Here is a 24,490-nt window from a genome sequence, read left to right as displayed (position 1 = left end):
TGTGAAGTAAACGCAACATTTTTCAACTTTCTGCTAAGATATATGGGACTTTTTTTGCAACGGAAATGCGGGGATTATGAAATCATGCAAGCCCCGCATATTTTGAGCGGAAATATGCGGCAAAAGTGCGGCGTATTTGAAAAAATGCGGCCCCCGCATAAATATGTGGACTTTGGCTGATTATGCATTGAATTATGCGATCACATCACCGCGTTTTTCTGGAGGGACGGTGTAATGTTAAGTCTGTGTAACAAAACTTTTGACCAAAACATCGTAGAAGTCTCAGCTAATTTTTCATGGCTGAGATGAACGGAGACTTGTGGCCAAAAGTAAAGTGAAAAGCTGAAAGAGCAGCTCATTAACGTGTTAACTTAGTGTCGACCAAAGGCTGCTTTCAGTTCGTTTCTTCTTACCCAGAATGACCTCTGGTGCTCGGTAGAACCTGGACTGGATGTAGGTGTAAACTCTCTGATGTTCGTAACAGCTAGAACCAAAATCTATGACCTGGAGACGGAAAGAAAGCATATTTTATAGATGGATTAACGAGCCTTTAGTGGCACGGACACGCACAGAGAAACCTTGATGGCTTTAAAGATTACCTTGATGCCGCTGCGTCCCTGCTGTTTGAGTAAAATGTTCTCGGGCTTGAGGTCGCAGTGGATGATGCGGTTCTTGTGCAGCGAGTCTAGACACTGCAGGATGGAGTGGGCGAACTTCCTGACCAGCGGGAGGCTGAAGCCCTGGAACTTGTTCTTCTTGATGAGCTCGTACAGGTTCATGCTGAGCAGCTCGAAGGTCATGCAGATGTGGTTTCGGAAGGTGAAGTTCTCCAGCATGTGGATGACGTTCATGCTCGAGTCCTTGTCCTGCTTCCTCAGGTGCTCGAGGATGCGGATCTCCTCCGCTGCCTGCCGGTGGAAGCGCTTCTCGTTGCGGACCATTTTCAGAGCCACGTGGGTCTGCAACCGGTGGTCGAAGGCCTTCACCACCTGCAGGGGGACCAGGAACACTTTCATTCATCTTAAAGGGTAACTTCAGTATTTTTCAACCTATTTTCCCCATGTTTTTGGCATCTAAGTGACTGATGAGAACAACAATCTCTGAAATTCGTCTAGTATTAAGCGAGACGGTTGCAGTTGGCAGCTACAATGTAACGTTAATGGGCAATTGCGCACCTTTAATTTCCGTCCACTAAAAGTGCTGTTTTTGCCAGTGACTGGCTCAGATTATTCTTTTTTAAGATTTTCTTTTGGCATTTTAGGCCTTTATTTTATAGGACAGCTTAGACATGAAAGTGGAGAGAGTGACATGCAGCAAAGGGCCGCAGGTCGGAATTGAACCTGCTGCCGCTGAGGACTGCGCGTCTGTGCATGAGGCGCACGTTCTACCAGGTGAGCTTCCCAGGTGCCCCTTAGATTATTATTCTAAGTGTCTGACAACATTATGGAAAGGATCCGTACAGAGATAGACCTTTTTGTTAAAGAGTAAGATCCTATTTGTTTAATATGAACCAGCCCTGAGATCACCATCACCAAACCCACCAGACTCCATGTAACTAATCAGTACTTTTATCATCGTAAAACACACTTCATTCAAAGTCGACAGAAACAACATAAAACTATCAGAAGCCGTCTTGGTTCGTCTTTCCACTGCTCCAACAATCACCACTCTGGTTTGGTTGAAATAAACCCTTAATTCACCCATTTACATGTGGAGATATGCTGGCTCTATACACGCTAAAAGTACAGATTATTTACATGGAGTCTGGTGGGGTTGGCAATAGCAATTTCAGGGCTGTTTCTGGTTAAACAAAAACGATCTTACTCTTTAACAAAACGTTTTATCTCTGTAAAGATCCTTTCCATTTTCCAAAACACTTATAATAATCTGATCCTGTCAGCTGCAAAAACAGCACTTTTAGTGGACGCAAACTGAAGGTGACCATTAGTCCTACGGTTCGTGGCTGCCGGTTACAGCGTTCTCGATCAATACAACCATCACCAGTAGTACTGTTAGCAGTCGTACCTGTCCAAAGCTTCCCTTGCCGATGACCTTCAGGACTTCGTAGCGGTAGGAGATATGGTCGTGTGGAACGTGGATGTAGGATCCCTGATCATCGTCGTAGCCGCCGTTGTTGGCTCCACCGAGGACCCCTGACCTCTTCTTAGCATTCGGACCAACAAAATACACTAAGGCGGAAGAAGTACGAGATCATTCGACATTCTCAGTGATCAATATAATTGGTTTGTTATCTGTAGACGGACAGTTTAAAAAATAGATAGTAAAAACAAAAAGAATGCGATCATGGAAGTCTTGTATCATGTGAACGCGCCAACAGTTTTGTTGTCATTACTTATAATTCCTCATGGGGGGCGGCAGAAACTACGCGCTATAGCTTTAACAAGCCAAAAAAAGAATCATTACATTTTAAAAAGGTGCCTTTTTGCTCTGTTTTTCTGTGGGTGACTCATTTGTTTTCACCAAACTATGAAATCCTGGTATTAAGTACCACAGTTACAGAACCAGCGCTGCATCATCTCTCTGCAGCCTCCGTCATCAGCTGGATGGATGGAAGGACAAATACATACGCAGCAAAGCAATCAGAAATGTGGCCTATTTCCATGAGACGATTGTGATTAGGGTTGGGTATCGTTTGGATTTTTACATTTCCGATGCCGAGCCGGTACTTTTAAAACGATTCCGATTCCTAAACAGATTCTTGAAAAACAGAAAAAAGTGTAATGTGTTTACTAGTGATCACGTGCAGTGAATGGTTAATATGCTTTTACGTCCGTTTTGGTGAGCCCAGAGGGAAAATATGGCATTTTAAAAGTAGCCTACATTTACGGTAGCTAGCTAACGGTAGACTACAGAGAGAGTGTGATATTTTTAGGTCCGTTTCGGAGCGACGGAGGGAAAATATTTCAGTCGACACATTAAGAGGAACCGAAATGAGGAACGGTCCGATTCCTACCGGTTGCGTAGGTTTCGGTACCCAACCCAATTGTTATTGGTTTAAAGAAATGCAACCAACCCGGAGCGTTTGTTTTTCTCCTATCCCAGAATGGTTGGTGGTTAAGCCCACTCACCTTCAGGGTAGCTGAACACCTCGTGATGCTCGAGCGACGACATTTTGGACATGAACTGCTTCATGGCCTGCTCCGGGGTCAAGGGGGTGGGCTTTGGCTTGCTGTCCGTCGACTTGTTGGAGGCGGCGCTGCCCTGCCGGCAGTGGTGGGGGGGCTCCGAGGCCGTGGTCTGGCGGTCTGGCAGCGGCAGGCCCGGCCGGGTGGAGCTGAGAGGAGCCAGGCCATTGGGCTGGGAGGTCAGCACCGGACGCTTGTTGGTGTTCTCCTCGTACAGCTGGGTGACGTGGACCTGCGACTGCGACGACAGCCGGACGGCGTCCGACATGGCGATTTTAGAGCCTCCCTGAGGGGAAACACAGAGAGACGTCAGATCAGCAACTATTGATGTGAACGATTACTTCAGAACGGTTAAGATAAGAAAAACTTCATTGTCTGTCACGAGTGACAGAAATTTGTCTTTGACAGGGCAGGCTCAAATGACATAAAATACGACAACGTAAAGATACATATAGAAACAGTGTAATAACATTGACTGTACAAACGTGCAAAATGCAAAAACAGTGCAAGAAGAAGCCTGAATGAAGCCGTTTGATGTTGTCTGATGGCTGTTCAGTGTGGTGATGGCAGCGCGGATGAAGGATTTTTTGGATATGTTTTTCCTTGCAAATGGGACTCTGTAGCGTCGACCTGATTGCAGTAACTGATAGGATTGGTGAAGGGGGTGGGTGGGATCCTGTGTGATTACAGTGGCTTTCCTGAGTACTGACTGGGTGTGACGTTCTGTTAGGGGCGTTTGGGGGTAGCCAATTATCTTGCTGGCCTGATTTATCATTTGTGCACGTTTTTTGTTTTGTGTTTGATGGTGAGGGCATTGTACCAGGCTGAGATATTGAAAGTGAGTATGGATTCAATGGCCAAATTCAAATTGGGGCCGAAATACATTTCTGATCTGCTGCTACATTATAAAGGCATCCAGACCTTTTCAGGTCGTCTGGGACAAATCGGCTTTCTGTCCCCAGAGTCAGAACTAAAGAAGCAGTGTTCAGTTTTATGCACCACGTATCTTATGTGGATGATGTTGAAAAGAAAACATGAGCCAACATAGGAGACACTCCCCTGAATGGAGCCTGGAAGATATCGGGCTAAACATTTTGGATAATCACTGTCCACAAATTGAAAATGTATTCCCTCGAATGAGGAACTCACAGCGTCTGATTACAAATTACAGAGAGACAGCTGTCCCCCTCCCTTTCTCTCTATCGCTCTCATTCTGTCTCTCGCTCAGTGAGTCACTCCCTGTTGCTGTGGTGACCAGCACACCTGGGTCCTTTCAGACAGCAGAGGTGCATTTGGACACACACACACACACACACACACTTCAAAGACCTACTGTTTGTGGTAACATTTGTGTGCGTGTGTGTGTTTGTGTAATCCGACCAATGAGGGGATTAAGGTATCAATATAGGGAAGTGAGTCAGGAGATGCAATCGAAACAACAACACAAACAGCCAGGGTCGTGTGTGTGTGTGTGTGTGTGTGTGTGTGTGTGTGTGTGTGTGTGTGTGTGTGTGTGTGTGTGTGTGTGTGTGTGTGTGTTGTCAGTAGTTGACTCTTCTCTCACCTGTCCTCAGAGTGTGACTATTAGCATTAAGCCCAGTTCAGACCAAAGATTTGCGAAGAGACAAAACCATTTTATAACATTGTAGGAAACGTTTCAGCGGTCTGAACCGGCCCGTCTCAGCTCGACTCAAACCAGCTGGTGGAGTCTCCTGTTTCTACAGCCAATAGAGAAGTCAGCTGATCAAGTCAGCTACAAACTGTCAGCTGGTCGAAATGGGAGATTTGGACGGAGGCTCAACGACCGCGGTATGTGGTCGAGCGAACTAGAGAGTGACTGCAGAGAATCACATAAATAAAACTACTACTAGAAATTAAACTGTAGCAAGTATCTCATTATCACTATCCTCATTCATATTTTAAAGACGCTACAAATAATTTCTAGCTACAAAAAAGTCGACGAATAAGCCAAGCGAAAATGCAAAATATTCGTCTGCCAATTTCGCAGATATTGGCGCCAGCTCATCTACCATGTTGGTGGGACACGGTTCCTATCCGACAATTCCAGCGGAAGTTAGCCTTGCTATGGTACTGATAAACAAACCTGCTAATGCTAATTGGTTAGCTAGCAACAGCCATCGAACTATTGACATTATACAGCTATATCACAATTAACCGACCTGACAGGTCAACGTCCTGCGCAGCTTTTCTCCACGCAGCAGCCTTTCTATTTATATCTCTATAACCCTCATCAGAGAAGTCATAGAGAATCGTACACTCAGACACAGTCGTTCTAGTCTCTCCGCCATTTTTGTGAGTCGCTTCCAACGCTTTTCAACGGTGTAGTACGACGTCCGCCGGGGGCGTATTACGGAGCTGATTTTAAGTGCCAGTGGGAAGGCGGCGTTAGCTACTGTAAGCTATTTATTGAGTTTCCTTTTAGTGAAATACTCAGTGAATTTAATTCCCTCTGGAAAACGTATGTCTAGGGTTTTTATTGTGAAAGGTAAAAATGGAGAGAGAGTCTCTGCTAAACGCTGCCTTAACAAGGTTGAAAGAAGTAATAAAGTTGAAAATGTTACCGCTAGGATTAGCCTAATAGTACTATTGCAACCACAACTACTGCTGTCAAAACTACTGATATCTCAGGGTTAAATAGCCACCTCGCTCATTAAGTATGTTTCCATTGCTAAGTGATGAGGAACCTCTGATCGGTCTGGAAGTTAATAAATAAATAAAAGCCTGCACTATAATATCTTACAGGAAACGCAGCTAATGCATATAGTCACTCTGAAGGTAATAGAGTCCCTTTATACCATTAGTTGTGTGTGTGTTTATGTGTGTGTGTTTATGTGTGTGTGTTTATGTGTGTGTGTGTGTGTGTGTGTGTGTGTGTGTGTGTGTCTCACTCTCTCAGCTCTCGCTCCCATTTCTTTACTATTGGGAGTTCTCCTATGGATACTTGCATCAGTTTAGCATAAATCTTGGACACTAATCCTCTCACAGGGAACTCAACAAACCATTTAATGACTGGGTGCGCCTGAAGACTGTTTCCCCATGGCACTCCATAACATTTTAGGGCTGATCTTAAACAAAGGTAAAAGTAGAAGGATGTCCTGGGGACCTCAAAACTAGCTTTCAGGTCTTCAAAACTCAACATACTTTTCTCATTGAATAGCTGGTCTAAAGTATAAATACCTCTGTCACTCCACTGCTTACAAGCAAAGGTCTTGTTACCAGACATTAAGTGTGCATTGTGCCATATTGGGGTATTCAAATGCCACTTATTGGTGTAGCGTAGTTGCTCATCCACCTGTTTAAAGTTGGTCAGTGTGTTGGTGATAATAGGGCCATGGTTTTAAAGGCTGCATTACAGTAAAGTGATGTCATTTTCTGAACTTACCAGACTGCTGTAACTGTTTTATTATTTGCCTTTTCCCACTTAGTCATTATATTCACATTACTGGTGATTATTTATCAAAAATCTCATTGTGTACATATTTTGTGAAAGCACCAATAGTCAACACTACAATATCGTTGTGGTATCGATATTGAGGTATTTGGTCAAAAATATTGTGATGTTTGATTTTCTCCATATCGCCCAGCCCTAGTGTGTGTGTGTGTGTGTGTGTGTGTGTGTGTGTGTGTGTGTGTGTGTGTGTGTGTGTGTGTGTGTGCGTGTGTGTGTGTGCGTGTGTGCGTGTGTGTGCGTGTGTGTCCTTCACACCAGCCTATAACCCAATCAGCTGTTTAAAGCATCCCGGAGCAGAGGGCTATTATTAGCAGCGTGGCTACAGCTGACTGTTCCAGGGAACTGCTGCTCAGGCTACATCCACACTACTACTACTTTGGGGCAGCAGCAGCTCAGTCCGCAGGGACTTGGCTTGGGAACTGGAGGGTCGACGGTTCAAGTCTCTGTGCGGACCAAGTACAGAGTGTAGACTGGTAGCCCATGAGCAAGGCACCAAACCCCCAACTGCTACTACAAATAATCCGTAAACAAGCCTAAGATCCGATTTTTTAAATACTGCATATAACTGACATTGAGTCCCGGTTCAATATTGGATTTGCTTAGATCTAGAGCTGCACGCTGGTTTTCTGTTTACAAAAATAAATAAGTAAACAAGGTAAAAGATGTATTCAGCATTTTTGTAAAACTCTCTCATACAAAATCAACTTCTACTTATAATGGTATAAAATGTACTGACGTAGTGTAAATGATTGGAGTAAGGTGATCACGGTGATTGCAGATCCCCGATCAGTTAAAAAATGCCCATATCGGCTCCGATCACATACTTCCCGAACCGAATGTGAATATTTTCTAGTTTCTTCACTCCTCTGTGACAGTTGTGGGCAAAACAAGACATTTGAGGGGCTTTGGGAAAACACTGATCCACATTTTTCACCATTTTCTGACATTTTAGAGACCAAACAACTGATCCGTTCATCCAGAAAACAATCCACAGATTCACTGACAATGAGAACAACCGTGAGGTTCCATACCAACTGTTATTTACAGCCAAACACACTATCACACAACACCTGTTAAAGGAGTTCTAAAGAGTGCCTTTGTGCCTCTTAACGGACACAAAATGCAATTAAAATGTCTGTGCAACATGAACAGGGCCCTTACGTGACAACAAGATGCGTTTTCAACTCAGACATTGTGAAGAAACCGTTTAAATTCAAAGTTTGTACTGTCACCTACCTCTTTTCCATCGGTCGCTTCACGTAAGGGCCCTGTTCATGTTGCACAGACATTTTAATTGCATTTTGTGTCCGTTAAGAGGCACAAAGGCACTCTTTAGAACATGCCCCCACAACTGGCATTTTAGCTAACTGGGAGCTCTGGACGTAGCTGCAGCGACTCCAGTTTGCTAGCACAGATTTTGGTCTTTTTTTTTTTCTCCTATCGACAGTACTCGGATACATCTAGCGATCAAGATTCAGGTAAAAATTGGCCGGATTTCTCCTTTTAAATATGATGAACCAGGACTTATGAACCAAACAACATGAATACAGTAAATTGACAATAGAGTAAAAGAGCGTGTGTTGGTACCGTCAGGGCGTTGTGGTTGCGAAGTCGCGGCAGCGCGACAGGCGACGTTGTCTGAGAGCCACTGTGACCTGGAGAGTAGACCGGCTCGCCCACTTTGCCTGAACATAAAGAAAGAGACAGAGGTTAAGTTTCATCCCTCTGATTATTTGTATTCAGATGAGAAGATGGATATCAGCTTCACGTCTACGTGTGTGTCCAGTACAGAGATCATCCTACACATACTTATTCTCACTACTCTTATAATCTTACTGTTTCTGCACTACGATGATACTGTTACCACACTGCACATAGCTGTACATATCTGTCTATATGGTTCATACTGAATATCCATATTTATTCTGTTTTTCTTATAATATATTCCCTAAGTGAAATGATGGATATCTTGTCCTACTTAACTTGAGATGTGCTACCTTTTTTCTTCACTTTTTTGGAACATGCCTATTGGATTTTGGATTAAGCACTCCAGCGAGCATCTTCATTGTTGAAGCTCAACCTCTTTATTTAACAAAATCATATGAGTGGTAAGCTGGATTTATGGTTCTGCGGAGACTCCACGCAGAGCTTTCGCCGTAGCCTACGTTAGTGGCCTGGCGTTTATACTTGTGCGTTGGTGTGTGGGTCGATTTCTTTAAGAGAATAGCAGGGCTGGCGTGCGTGTGTGCGTGTGTGTGTGTGTGTGTGTTAGAGTGAGTGACAGCGATTAGCTTCGGAGCGAGTAGTGACTCTAGAGTCATAGTGAGAGAAACAAAGTGTCTCTCCTGTTCTTTCTGACCACGGTGGGAAATCTGGAGCAGGAAAAGTAAGTAAGTATTTCTTTAGTCGAGGACAGCCCTATATTAACCTTGTCAAATTATAATTATTTCAGAACTACTTTGGTGTATTTTTCAGCATCTAGACAACACAACCCCTCACTTATTAGCTGCTCAAATCTAGTGACACAAAGACTGGAAGCAGGGGGAAACTGCTAGCTTAGTGCCATTAAAAAAATGACAAACATCTACCTTCCAACATCTCTAAGTGTGTCTGGTTGAATGGAAAAGAAAAAGGAGACCTTGTGGGTTTAGCAGCAGTTAGCTCTGGAGCTGTTTGCTTAAGTCCTCACAGTAGGGGAGGGGGTTTGCCAGGTTTGAGCTCTGACTACATGACAAAGTATCAACCTTTCAAAGCACAAGATGTGTGGATGCCTCCCTTCAACATACCAAATATCACATAACATGACAAGCACTGAAAGAGCTTGTTGCGTAACACACGTGTCGGGAACATACTTGTCGAGCTCCCGAAATACTCGAAAGTGGTCCGAATCCCTCCGACAGACTGCCGTGTTTTCACAGAGAGAAACTAATCAGGGACAGATTAGATGTGTTTAGAACAGAGACGACAGATTGTGCCTTTATTGCCCTCCGTTTATAACCGTTGTTTAAAAAGTGCCAGCAGCACACTGACTGATCCTAAGCACCACCTCTTAAATCCCCAAATTCACCAATTAATCACAGCCAATCATGAACTAGGAGGACAACCTCTAAGGCTGTTCCACAAGACGACATCCAGCGGCTAGAATCCAGTTAAATAGGAAGATTTAGTGGATTCTAGAGCTGCAACGATTAATCGATTAATCGATTTAGTTGTCAGACAAAAGTAAAACATTCTTTGATTCCAGCTTGTTAAATGTGAATATTGTTCTAGTTTCTTCTCTCCTCTGTGATCTTTGAGTTTTGGACACAACGAGTCATTTGAGGACGTCGTCTTGGGATTTTGGGAAACACTGATCCACATCTTTCACCATGTTTTGACATTTTAGAGACTAAACAACTAATCGAGAAAATAATCAACAGATTAATCGACTATGAAAACAATCGTTAGTTGCAGCCGTAGTGGATTCAGTTGCTTCTAGGGCTGTACCAAATACCGAAGCTAGGGTTGTACGATATTGACAAACTGTGATATTGTGATATCACTATTAATTTTGATATTTTTAAACGTGTAAAATTACTAAACTTATGGGAAAACGCATCAAAATAGATTCACGACAAATTAAATAAGTTTTCTTACAACACAAGGGTTATTTCAACTGACGGTCATATTGGACTGGTCCAACACGAATAAATAAATAACGACCATGGCTACAGAACAGGACATATTAGAAACAATACAAATAAATATAAAAACATATTGTTCCGACCTGCAGCCCTTTGCTGCATGTCATTCTCCCGCAGAACGCTGTGCATTGCCGCGAACCCCCCCTCCCCCCCCTCCAAGCCCTCCGCCATAGTTCGACGTGCACCTCCAAAAACGTTGCGTCGAGGTGATGCAGACTGTGATTGGTCGACTCGTCCTGTGTGTTGATAGTGGGTGTTTCAAGCAGCCTACTGTGGGAAGTAGCAACATGCTAGTTCACTGACGTAAGGGTTGCAAATAAACTCAGACATATTTTGGTTACAGTGACGGGGTTATCCGTTTGTAAAGTGTCTACATGTCAGTAACGTTTTGAAATTAGCACTTCACCAGCAAGCAGTACTTTGTGGGCAGTTGTGCTAAAGTTTGCTTGCTAACATAAACATAAACTGGCTGGCAGACACCTCGCAAATAACCTCAGACTTATCGCCCCCTAGCGTCATGGCGGTGAAATGCACCGCGATGCAAAGCAGCCCCAATGCAGAACTCCGAAAGGGTCACGATGCCGTAGCTACGGCGTAGCTACGGCGTGGAATAGACGCAGAAGCATAAAACAGCCTTTAGCTGTCCTGTCAAAAATAAAGGCCTAAAAATGTGTGTATATATATATATATACCAGGTGAGCTACCCAGGCACCCTTAGTTTCTAACCTTTAAAAGAAGTCACACAATAACACAGTCTCCATTAATATCGTTCTAAAGGGTAGAAATGTATGGCCGAGCTGTTGTACTGGACTGCATTAGTTTTACAGGCGTACGCTATTAATTGCACGTTATGAGGAAAATATGCGATAACGTTGTTGAACATCGCAATGACGATATTATTTGCGATAAATAATAAATAAAAAGGCACCGCTAAAAAAAGAATGACAGTTACATTTTAAAGTGCAGTTTTCTGCTGATATTTTCTTTCAAATAACACCAAAAAATCTCAGAGTGTCTTTCGTGATATGTTTATTGAGCAAGTTGATTAGGCGTAAAAATGAACTGAATGAACTTTAAACACCCTTGGACCGGACTGACCCAGGCCAAAGTGTTCCAATCTAGGCTAGAGACTCAGTCTAAGGAGGATGAAGGTTTTAATATAGCCTGATAATTCTCTCTCTCTCTCTCGCTCTCTCTCTCTCTCTCTCTCTCTCTCTCTCTCCCTCCCTCCCTCCCCCTCCCTCCCGATGGAAACATGACAAGCGCAACAACACAGTGGGGTTAAAGATCAGAAGTGACGGCGGGCGAGCAGACCACTATCTAAATAGTCAGTGATAATAAGTCTTGTACTTTGACTTTTCCTACCAACGCTCTTACGGGCTTCTACTTCAGCCAGAGGCTTCAATCACATCTAAACAGTAACAAACAGGACTTCTTCTCTCTCTGAAGTAATCAGGAAGACACACACAATAACACACCGTTAAACATGCTCAGGTTCACAAAATGCTACGGTTTGCAGGCTTAAAGACCCAGTAAAATAAAAAGAAAGTACATAGTTCAGTACATACCCAGTTCTTATCCTGTGTCTCCACGTTAACTGCTGTGTGATCTCTTAATATACGTCAAATATATGTGATATCTGCTACAACTAACACCTATTTTCATTATCGGATAACCTGATGATGATGATGATTATGATCATATGATTTAATTTGTTTAACAAAAAAGTAAAAAATAAAAAATCACAACTTTGCAAAGGCAAAGTGGCGTCTTTAAAGGGGAACTATGCAGTTTTTTTTAGCTTAATTTACCTTCGTCATCGGAATGGTTATATGACTTTTTTCCGAGTTGAATGGTGGTCGTCTCGCTCCCTCCTAGCGCCTGTGAGCTGAAAAACCACCTTTGCAATTTTAGGCCGGCGAGCCGGCGGCCTCAGCGTCAGGAAGTATGGCGTGATATCAGGTCTCGTGATGTAACGAATTGCTTCACGACAATGCACACATAGCGCCCATTCAGGAACCGGATAACAAGGTAGCGATGGAGTTTTTCACACTATCGTCATGGCTGAGCCAGCAAAAAAGAAACAGAAAGGTAGGAAAGCATTGTTGGAGGAACAGAGGAAGAGGAAACGGCAGACTGACCGAGAGAGGAGTCAGACACGAGGAAACATAGGAGCTGTAATATCTATTCTGAAGCTGTAGGGGGGGGCTCTATAGAGAAACCTGGTGCCTGGTGTGTTTGACGGGCAGCTCAGCGTGCCGAGATGCCAAAAAAACATTCAGAAATATGGCTTTACTACACGCCTGTGGCATTATTTCCCCAGAGCCCAAGAATGACATTTTCAAATTGCCTGTTTTTGTCCGTCCAACAGTCCAAAACGCAAAGACATTCAAAAGACATCATAAAACACAACGCAAACCAGAAAATAATCATATTTGAGAGGCGAGAAAGATATTTTTTTTCCTTACAAAACCGATTCATCAATTCTCAACATAGTTGATTAATTTACGATGATATAAAAGTGACAAAAAAAGCTGAAAACCTTCACATTTGAGAGCCAGTGTTTGGAGTTTCTACTTGAAAAAGAGATTCAATTGACTAGCTGATTAACCAATTAATCGCGTAAGCTGTGGCAGGATGTAGCGCTCAGATCACCGATCACAGAGAAGTCTCCAACTGGCGGGTCATGGGCAGGATAAACTCATCTCAAAGCTGTTGCGAGTGAAGGAACGGAAACCCTCGCAGGCCGGCATCCAGCTCTGGGCAGCTTCACGTGTTGCTGCAGGATGACGCAGACAGATGGTCTCTGCGGCTGCTCTCTGCTTTTAATCTGAACGCTCACTGTAATCCTGCTAATGAGGACAACTCCGCTGCACGCTGCCAACACGCTGTCAAACGGCTACAAACAAACAATGCGGCCTCTGATGTGCAACGTCGCTGTGATACGTAAACTGCAGCCTCGGCACAAACGCGCCGCAGTGAAACAATGCAGCCTTCTCTAATGCGTCTTGACTGTAATGCTGCTAATGACCGAGCCTGGGACAAACAATCAATTCATCACAATATACCCGTCAGGGTGCAGCACCTAAGATGAATGAATGCAACTAAAAGACTTTTCTCCGAGCTAATGATTGTAGTTGAAGTGTGAAAAAGAGACCCAAAACTACCACAAATGGACACAAATAGGATTACTAAGAGACGCCGAATGACCCCAGAGAGAACTGGGATTGAAAAACTTGAGGAAGCCAAACAAAAGTGTGTGGGGGGAGACGACGACAACTGACAACCTCAGCCTGTCAGTCAGTCAATAGGGCATAGTGGTGCCTGCCTGTAACAGAGGAAGTCTAACGTTAACCCATACCGTGACAGCTTTCACCTCGCCGTTATATACGCTGTCTGCGTGGAGTTTTCAAAAGTGTAAACACACTTGCAACCGCTTTACCGGCATTGACGCGACTCACTGTGACTTTAACAAATTCAACGTTGTTTCGCTCTGTCGGCACCACAGCTCTGCGTGCGTGCGTGCGTGCGTGCGTGTGTGTGTGTGTGTGCGTGCGTCGGCAGTCGGAGCTCCGCCCTCTGTCAAGATGCAGAGACGTCAGATATGCTCGCACTTATGCGCTCTCGGGTACCGACATTTGGCACCGTTTGATTTAAAGTGACTCCGTCCTGGGTAGTACCGACGTGCCGATGGTTAAGGCGGCAGGCGTGTGTTGCTAAGGCGGCCGCCGGAAGCTGCAAAGTGCTGCGGGAAACCCTGCATGAATAACACTCAAAAAAACTTGAAGACAAAACTTGCTACAGACGTCTACAGGGAACCACCTGCAATCATTAGATCTCAGAAAAGTCATTCAGTTAGTTCTGATGCTCGCATTGATTTTACATTCGGCTTAAGTGCTGCCCAAAACGGGTGCTGCGCCTAAGCCTTGTAATGGTAGGGAAAACTCTGCACTGGCACTAACGCCGAGACCACTCATTGACTCACTAATTCACTGAACATTCAGTTGAAACGTGTTCAAGAGTAGCAGTCTTTTTAGTCTAGGTATGTGACCATCGTTACCAAATGGTCCTTTTAGGGTCACCAAATAGACATATACCCATTCAAAAACAGGTGTATAATTTTTATTTTATGAGATATTGTTACCAAATCTCAACTGATACTAGGTAAGACTTCTTGCTGTAGCCCCACTGTGTTTTCAGACTAATACGTCCCAGCAATATTCATCTGCAGGCATTTTTCTATGAAAAGAATTACGGTGGACATAAAAACTTTGTTTTCCAATATATTCAAACTTCTTTTACTCAAAGCCAAAAGCACCTACAGTGATCCTACCGGTTGGAGAAGAAGCCGCAGAGTGTTACCTTTCAAAAGAAACCATAGACATGAAGATGTAGTACAAATGGTTCAAGAACAGTCGCTAAAGGCCGTTTTATGCTTCTGCGTCGAATCGACGGCGTACCCCCGCAGACCCCTCTGCGTCTACGCCGGACCCTACGCCGTAGCCCGACGTGTACCTCTCGAAAAATGTAACTACACGTCGAGGCGACGCACGTCACTCAGCCATGGCTTGGTAGCGTTGCATCCCACCCAAACTCATTTCCTGGTTCTCCTTCTCCGTAAACAACATGAAAGTCAGTCGCTACTCGCTCTGAAGCTAATCACTAATCACTCTGTCACTCCTCCCTCGCTCTATCACACACACACACACACACACACACACACACACACACACACACGGCAAAAGCGCTGCGTGGAGCCTCCGCAGAACCATAAAACAGGCTTAAGGCTAAGTTGCTAAGCCGCTAAGACTGCTAAGGGGTTAACTAATCAACCATTGATCAACAAATAACAAATATGATATTCTCAGCGTCTCCTAAGATGCCAGTATTTAATGCTTTTCACGGTTTTATATTAAATTCAATATCTTTGGACTGTTGGTTCAACCAAACTACTAATCTGACACGTTCAGACACTTTATAGGTCAAACTATGAATGGCTTTAACAGAAAAGTAGTTGTCGCATTTATTGATATTGAAATTGATCATTAGTTGCAACCTTTACTGCAGACATTATCTCTCTGACTGTCTTACACAAGTTGCACATTACAGTGAACAATATGAATGAAGTCCTCCTGAGAGGAAACGACTAGTCAATTATTCTTTTAGTTGGACGACAAATTAGGCCTGCTCGATTAAGTAAACAGTCAACACTGAAATCACGATTACTTAAAACGAATACTAATTGACTTTTGGAAAGATGTTGCATTTGTTGAAGTTAAAAAAACCAGCTGAATCGCTGAACGTTTTGAATTCGCCAATAGAACAGGAGACAAAATGAGTTTACTTGCAAAACATAACGGGCAAAATAATTGGTTCTCTCGACGACACTGTTTTTGTGATCGTTGGGAGCCGAAATCACGATCAAAATTTGATTAATTGCACAGCCCTACGACAAATCCAAGTCAACAACCTGCCTCAGACTTTTCTTTATCCCCTTACTTAACCCTCGGGTCAAATTTGACTTATTTTCACAAATTTGGGTTTCTTTCAACCAAAACTTGATTAAAAAAATAACGGTGAAAAAAGTGCCAAAAATGTGGGTGAGAAAGAAAAAAAAACATCAAATAAAAAACGCATTAGAAATCGACAAAAACATGTGACTAAAGTGTTGAAAAAGACAACCAAAACATTGAAAACATTTTTACATTTTTACCCTAAATAATCCAGTATTGCTGAGTCTAACTCAAACTGTCCACCTGGCCTCTCAGCCAGTCGTCAGCTCCGCGGGGGCCTCCAGCCCTGCCGTATATAACGATACTGTACTCTGCACTGTACGTTACATACTAATAATGTACCAGGGGTCTATACTGGAGAGCACATTCAGTATCCTTTGCTGCGAGCCTGACAGATGCACGCAAACAGGGTGGAATAGCAGCGTGCTGCATGTGAACTTGACACTGAGCTGGAAATGCCAGAGCGCCTGCGAGCACGCCCGGCATGCTGCTCGACAGGACGAGTGAGAAAATCTGCAGCAATGTGACCGCACACATGCCGCGCTGGGACGCTCAGCGGGGTCACACACACACAGAGGTGCGGAGTACAAAAAAACTGACCAACAAAGTGACCTGGAAAATCTTCTGTCTTTTATCATATCATCCTGTTGACGGTTTTATTTCCATGCCATTTTCTTAGGATGCCAGTTGCATTTATCCACTGGTTCTAACAACATTTTGTTGAGATTTGTTTGCAGACACTAGATTTAGTGTAATTAGAAGTCTGAAGGCCTCAGTATGCTTCAAATGAAATGCTCGTGAGATCGAGTCTGGAATTTCCCAAAGCCCAGCGTGACGTCTTCAAATGTCTCGTTACAAGAGAAAAGGCTTTTAGGATGAGGACTAACCCATGTGTCTTGCAAACATAGGCCTAGTCTCGCATTGCAAGACCCTCCTCCACAGCGCTGTGAAGGAGGGTCTGGCTACTCCACATAGCATTCCAGGACGGGAGAAAACGTGCTCTGGTTTGTTGGCATTTCTTTTAACCAATCATAATCGTCTTGGGTGGCGCTAAGCGCCGGGCGGAGCCATGGTGCCGCTGCAAAATAGTCTTGGGAAGGAACTTGTTTTGGTGGAACATGTGTACGTTCAAAGGTTGTTTTAGTCGTGCGAGAGAAAACTCAGATTGGACAGATAGTCTAGCTAGCTGTCTGGATTTACCCTGCAGAGATCTGAGGAGCAGTTATCCATCGTCCTCAGAAATCCACCAGAGTTTAGAACGCCAACACAAAGAAAGAGGAAGGTGACAGACATCCGGCATAAATGAGTGAAATCCGGCGAAATTTACGTCGGCAACAGAGCAACCCTGGGAGGGAACGTCGTGGATATAGACTAACAAAGCTTATCTCAGGTAACTTTGGGCTGGTGTAGCAGAGTGAAAACAGAGCAGCTGCTAACGTTAGCATCCAGGAGAGTGGGAAAACGCTACACAGTGGATGTGCTAGTCGTGCATTTTTTTATAACGTAACACTAAGCTGTAACCCCACGTTCGGTAAACTGCGGGTAGTAAGCTAGTTAGCAGGGCATGCTAACATTTGCATCTTACATTAGAGCAGACATGGAAAGGGTAAATAAAGACACCACCCTCTAAACTCTTACGGAGAATGGCCCTTAGGACAATATTTACAATTTTCCGACAGACAATCCAACAATTGTACCCACTTTATGCAGTGACTGGACGAATGTCCAGAGGTGTGAAAGTCAGCAGGATTTAAACTTAAACCAACTGCCACATCATGAATGCTTTTGAAGAGACTGACAAAAGTGTGCCCTGTTGCTCCCATTTGCATGATTCAATATGTTGCGACTATAAACATGCAAAACATCGTATAAACTAGTTCATTCGAAGCTTACTGAGGGCTTAACACTGTTCCTACTGCTCACAGCTGGACAAAAGTCAAAAATGATGTTGAAAAATGAGATGCTTCTGGAGACAAAAACATCCACAACAAAATCTCTTTTACTCAATATTTGTGAAGCTTTCAAATGAAAATGTGGCTGTATCTGGCTGATATTTGGTACTGTCGACAGTAATACATAAAATGGAACCTTTAAGCGTTAGTATATAATAAGCTACAAACATACCTGCAAACTCAGAAGGGCTGAAAAAGGTGACACAGCACGAGGCTGGCGAGGCGAATTTCAAGTGAACGCAACATCTGTCATACGTTCCTCTCCAGTGAAATACAGACACACTTTTACACCGTTTAGCTGTCAGCATTTTAAACGTGTTTACACCAGCTGCTAGCCAACATTACCTGCTGCCAAGTGTAGTGTTAACTAGCTAACGGTAGGCTAACGTTACCTGCTGTCAAGTGTACGGTAGGCTAACGTTACCTGCTGTCAAGTGTGTTTACTAGCCAACGGTAGGCTAACGTTACCTGCTGCCAGGTGTACGGTAGGCTAACGTTACCTGCTGCCAAGTGTAGTGTTAACTAGCTAACGGTAGGCTAACGTTACCTGCTGTCAAGTGTACGGTAGGCTAACGTTACCTGCTGTCAAGTGTGTTTACTAGCCAACGGTAGGCTAACGTTACCTGCTGTCAAGTGTAGTGTTTACTAGCTAACGGTAGGCTAACGTTACCTGCTGTCAAGTGCAGTGTTTACTTCCGTGACATGCGGCAATGTTTAGGTTGCCTCTAATGTCCGTTTTCCGAGCATCAGAGAGAAGCGCAGGCATTTCAGTGGCACCGAAATCGGCATTGCAATTCAGTCCGGTAGATAATGGTCGTTAAGGGACCGGTGCCGTATTAACACCGGGTCTCGAACCCACCCCACACACAAAATAAAAACTCTTCAGAGCTACACGATTCACGTGGATGACATTTTCCCATTCAAAACGGCGATTTTCGCCAAAAAAGCGACTAGTTTGCAGGTATGTACAAACAATAATGCAGCCTGAAGCAGCAGAAACTGTCACCACACAGCCTACAGTAGAAAAAACACTGGCTACAAACTCAAACCACTAATGAACTGGTTACAGAACCACCAGTATGATGAATACATGTGGTACTGTATGTAGAAGCAGTAACGACAGAGTTATATGAAAAGACTGCAACCAAAACGAGGTTAAAACACCCCTAACTTTACCTTGGATAACAATTTGATTAATCAATCAACAATCAGACTGATACAGTTTTTACTATAACAAAGCCAGTACTGGCAAAATAAACGCTAACGGACACAATAAACTGCAATATCGACAATACCCAGCAAGCTAACTGTAGCTAATAGTGCTAATATGTGCAAATCTGCAACAGTAGTCTGTACACTTGGTATTAGAATCAATCATCTTTGAGCTACAGTAATGCATTAACGTTTGTTTGTAACGTGCTGTCTGTTTTAATTAATACCACATTTGTCTCTATGTACACAGACAATACTGAGCAAACATTTGACTAATAATCGCAAGGCAGCCTAAAGATCCCGTGTTACATTACGATAATCAGTTTCCAAACTACAATAGCGCTGTAGCACTTTAGTAGCAGCTTGTGTTCACATTTTTATAGCTACATTCACATTATAGTTCAGCCATGCAACCATAACGTCCGCACTTCAAATTTGTCCAAGGATCTTTGATGCACTTCTTGCTTTGCCTTTACTTTTCATTACATTACATTACATGTCATTTAGCTGATGCTTTTAGCCAAAGCGACTTACAGTTGCTATATATCAGAGGTTGCACACCTCTGGAGCAACTAGGGGTTAAGTGTCTTGCTCAGGGACACGTTGGTTGATGTATCGCAGTGGGAATCAAACCCAGATCTTTCACACCAAAAGGCATGTGTTATATCCACTGCGCCCCAAGAGCCACCATTTCCTGTCTTATTCTCTACTGTTTCTTCCCCCAATAATCTTTATAAAAACACAATCTGCCCACTGGGTTAGTTTGTAATTTTAAAATGTTTTGTGTATTGGATTTTATAACGCCGCTACGTTATGTTCATACCGTATCTGACCTAAAGTATATTCATATTTATGCCATTGTCTATACTGTATATCTAGTGTCGCATCTTAATTCCCGCTGTTTCACATATATTCTCATTCTTGTACTTATCTGCACGTTATATTTACTACTTACTGTATGTGTTGTAACTAGAGATGTTCCGATACCGATACCAGTATCGGTATCGGCTCCGATACTGCCTAAAACGCTGGTATCGGTATCGGGAAGTACTGGAGTTAATGCACCGATCCGATACCACGTAATAAAGCCCTAAAGAAAATCTACGTTAAAGTAATTTATTTATGGTCTTTTTCCGTTATAACTGACTGTCAAACTGCAGAATAACAGAAAGTTCTGTGGCGTTCATTGTTCATGTTTCACAAAGAGTTTAACCTGAGCCAGACCGACAACAAAGATATACATCATATCACATCCACACAGGGATAGTAGTATACAGTTGTTAAAACATAATAAAATATATGACACACTGGTATCGGATCGGTACTCGGTATCGGCCGATACGCAAGTTCAGGTATCGGAATCGGTATCGGGAAGCAAAAAATGGTATCGGACCATCTCTAGTTGTAACGTACTAATACCTATCTCTTACTGTTTTCATCCCCACTATATATTTCTGTTTATTCTGTGTATTACTTTGCACTTCTGGTTAGATGCTAAACTACATTTAGTTGCTTCAGTACTCTGTTCAATGGCAATAAAGTTGAATCTAATCCATCTAATCTAATCAGGGATAGGTAGGGCTACGTAATGCCGGCAAATAATAGCTTGTCTTACAATTTACTCAAGAGATAAGTTAGTTACAACAGTATTTAACGTATTTCACATTTTAGTCTATAATATTTCCTGTTATTACACATGCTAATATAGGTACTACAGCCCGGCTGATACTGGATTTTTGAGGCTGATATCAAAGTAAACGATATCCGTAACAATATTTTTCGACCATGATTTGTTTTTTAAACGCATAACGTAAACAAACGTTTTGGATAAGCTTCTTTTACAATTGTTTCTTTTTACAGACATGAACGCTGTTATGTACTGAGCAGGACATTCACAGTAGAAAGATAAACTTTTGAGGACAAACTATGTTCCCGAATTATCTCAAAAATACCTTTAAACTGCAATTTCTTGAAACTTATCGTTTGATATATGAGTTAAAAACAAGCCAATACATTTGACAATGCCTATACATTGATCTGGATCTTATAACAACTCTCTGTCACCAAATAAACATTGTATATTTACATTTAAACTAAGATACATCTATACAGCATTCTATAAATACCCATCACCACGCTGGAAACCTCTTCTAATGAGATATTAGCAGTTAATAAAGCTGTAAAAGCTCGATGGTGTATTAAGCCCCCAACGCCTCCTTCCAGGCAGCGCTGCGACCGTTGACTTCAAGGCACCTAACCACTGCCTAATCCTAGTGCCTTCCAGGCAGCGCTGCCTGGAAGACGACGTCGGGGGCTTAAAACACCGATAAACGCTGTAAAACGACAGTTTCAGGCTAAGACAAAGCTACAGCATGAATATTAACGTCTAATAATAGCTCCATAACAGCATTAGCATGTGTTTGTCATACTACTATAATCAGATAAGGCGTATTTAAGAGCTGACAGCTATAATAAATGCATTATACTGACTTTAAAACACTAAAAGAGACACCAACTGACCTCTGACTGAACTGAACCGAAGCTTTATTTCTGTCTGCCGAGCTGGAGGCCAGAAATTACCAAGCAACCGAACGCACACACACACACTCACTAACGTTAAAAACCACCAAATACCACCAATTACCGTGTCTAGCATTTACACAAAAACCCCAAAGATGCCGATAAATATCTTACAGGCACCAAACACAGTTGTGATACTGTTACAAAGGCGTTACAAAGCAGATATAAACATGTAAGTAAACACACCGGGAAACCTGTTCCTACTGCTGCTGTCACTTCTCATCTGTTGTTAGCTTAGCTAGTGATGGGCGGACCGACTCCAATTATAGAATCGGCTACTTCAAATCGATTCATGTAAATGTATAGAACCGTTTAAGTTTTGATGAAGAACGACCATCAGAGGAGCATGTAAATGCACCTTTAGCCTGGTCGGTTTAGTGCAACAGTCTGGGAATTATGGGCACTGGCACTTGGACATTTTCGACAGGTTGACCGGGTGCATACCGGACACTATAAAAGAATCGTTCAATAAGATCCGTTCGTTTGTTTTCGCTCATCCCTACTGCTAGCTAGCTAGCTAAAAATAAACCTGACAGACGTCTGGAACGGCTTTCATTTTATCTGCTTAGTTTCTGCAGTAACGGCTTCTCCTCTGTCTGCCATTTTTAAAAAACAAAAACAAGATGACATTGATATTTGAATGAGCAGAGAAAGAAAGCCTGTTTCTATTTAGATAGCTAGCAGAGCTTTTAGCCCTTCCCTCAACTGTTTTTATATCCGCTTCTGACTTATTACGTTTTAATTTACGCTAAATTAAACAGAGGTAATGAGAAGCGAAGGATCAGCGGTGTGTCCCCGCCACACTGTCCGGGCTCAGGCGCCCTCAGCCCGGCTACAGAGGCTGTGCTTACCCGTCGGGAGGACCGAGGTTCCGGGCTTCTTAGTCAACATGGCGGCCGCTCCTCTCTCCTTCTCCACTGGACACAAACGGACAGGACGCCTCCTCTTCCTCCATCTGCAGCTCCTCCTCTTCCTCCTCCCTAAATTACTCCTCCTCTTTCTAATCCTCCTTCACACTCTTCTGTTTCCGACATGCAGTTCCTCCTCTTCCTCCCCTCTTCAAACCCACCCACCCAGTTTTATTTTATCATTCAAAAGAACATTTTGAAAAAAATTACACTCTTGACCACTAATAATTATATTATTTCTAATATTACCAATATTACCAAGTATTTAGATTCTTTACTTAACTAAAAGTACTAATACCACACTGTAAAATACTCTCTTACAAGTAAAAGTCCTGCATTGAAAATGTTCCTTAAGTAAAAGTATGTAAGTATAATCAGTAAAATGTAGTTAAAGTATACTATTGTAGTATACTATTATACTACTCTATATTCTATCATTAGATTATTATTGCTCATGCATTAATGTAAAAGCAGGATTTTACTGTTGGAGTTGGTTGAGCTGGAGCTCATGTTGAACTATTAACTAATACTTGTTTTCATTATGGATTCATCTGCTGATTATTTCTTCCATTAATCGATTGATTGATTGATTTTTTTTTGGGGTTTGTAAAAATAGTGAAAATAGAGACAAATGGTACGATGCGATGGTACCCGTATCTCATTCACCAGTGAAGAGCTCGTGAACTTCAGGGGAACAACACCATCGGACTTATTTCCCACTTTTCTTTTCCCTTCACTGGAAATTTTGGACATTCTGGTCAAAGCAGTGAGGCGCCGGAGGAGAGGGAAACGGGCTGGTGCGCTTGTGAGTCTCCACCAGCGAGGATTACGCACACCGTTCCCGGGAATATTCCTCTCTAACGTGCGCTCACTGCCCAACAAACTGGAGGAATTGCAACTGCTGTTGGTGAGAAACCGGGACTTTTCTTCATCTGCTGTTTTGTGCTTCACGGAGACGTGGCTTTGTGGATTAATACCGGACTCTGCGCTGCAGCTGGCAGGCTTCCAGCTTTTCAGAGCGGACAGAGACACGGACCTCTCCGGCAAAACTAAAGGTGGAGGAATCTGTTTCTACATCAACAGCGGTTGGTGCAACGACGTGACAGTGATCCAGCAGCATTGTTCTCCTGACCTGGAATATTTCATCATAAACTGTAGCCTAAGCCTTTTTATTCACCCCGTGAGTTCCATTCATTCATTCTGGTCAGTGTTTACATCTCACCACAGGCACAGCGCATGCTCGCCGACCAGATACTGTGCGTGGAGCGGACCAACCCGGACTCCCTAGTTATTGTCCTTGGAGACTTTAATAAAGGGAACCTCACTCATGAACTCCCTAAATATAGACAGCATATTAAATGCCCGACCAGAGAGGAGAACATTCTGGATCACTGTTACGCCACAGTCAGGGATGCTTATCACGCTGTCCCGTGCTGCACTGGGCCTCTCTGACCACGTCATGGTCCAGCCTGATCCCCGCGTACAGGCAGAAACTAAAGCTCTGCAAACCTGTAGTGAGGACATGTAGTGAGGACATCAAGGAAGTGGACCAGTGAGGCTGTGGAGGATCTCCAGTCGTGTTTGGATTCTACTAACTGGGATGTGTTCAGGACTGCTACCAACAGTCTGGATGAGTACACAGAGGCTGTGACGTCATACATCAGCTTCTGTGAGGACTGCTGTGTTCCATCAAGCACCAGGGTGAGTTACAACAATGACAAACCCTGGTTCACAGCCAAACTCAGAAGGTTAAGGCTGGCTAAGGAAGAGGCGTTCAGGAGTGGGGGCAAAAAGACAGATTTAAAGAGTCGAAGAAGAAGTTTAGCAAGGCAGTGAAGGAGGCTAAACGACGGTAATCTGAGAAGCTCCAACATCAGTTCTCAGCTAACGACTCTGCGACTGTCTGGAAAGGACTTAGGCAGATCACCACCTATAAGCCTAAACCCCCCCCACTCCTTCAATGACCGACACCTAGCCAACGACCTGAATGAGTTCTACTGTTGATTTGAAAGACAAAAGGACAG

General features: G+C 43.3%; 1 protein-coding gene across 2 annotated transcripts in view; it reads right to left on the bottom strand.

Annotated features, from left to right (window-relative positions):
* The window catches only part of dyrk2 (dual-specificity tyrosine-(Y)-phosphorylation regulated kinase 2), a 29,181-nt gene extending 6,663 nt beyond the window's left edge, over positions 1-22,518 (bottom strand). The window contains exons 1-6 of one of the 2 annotated variants that reach the window (XM_078281384.1): positions 22,410-22,518; positions 8,206-8,303; positions 3,090-3,432; positions 2,026-2,189; positions 600-989; positions 414-504 (exon numbers count right to left, since the gene is read on the bottom strand). In XM_078281384.1, coding sequence (XP_078137510.1) covers positions 414-504; positions 600-989; positions 2,026-2,189; positions 3,090-3,432; positions 8,206-8,303; positions 22,410-22,449 — 1,126 coding nt within the window. In that variant the 5' untranslated portion in view covers positions 22,450-22,518. Of the gene's footprint in view, positions 1-413; positions 505-599; positions 990-2,025; positions 2,190-3,089; positions 3,433-8,205; positions 8,304-21,498; positions 21,650-22,409 lie in introns of those variants that run through there. The other variant, XM_078281383.1, reaches the window with a different exon arrangement.
* Positions 22,519-24,490: the final 1,972 nt, after the last annotated feature.

Source organism: Sander vitreus, chromosome 23 (assembly GCF_031162955.1).
Source record: "Sander vitreus isolate 19-12246 chromosome 23, sanVit1, whole genome shotgun sequence".
In the NCBI taxonomy this organism is placed as follows: Eukaryota; Metazoa; Chordata; class Actinopteri; order Perciformes; family Percidae; genus Sander; species Sander vitreus.
This window is presented reverse-complemented; position numbering and strand designations above follow the sequence as displayed.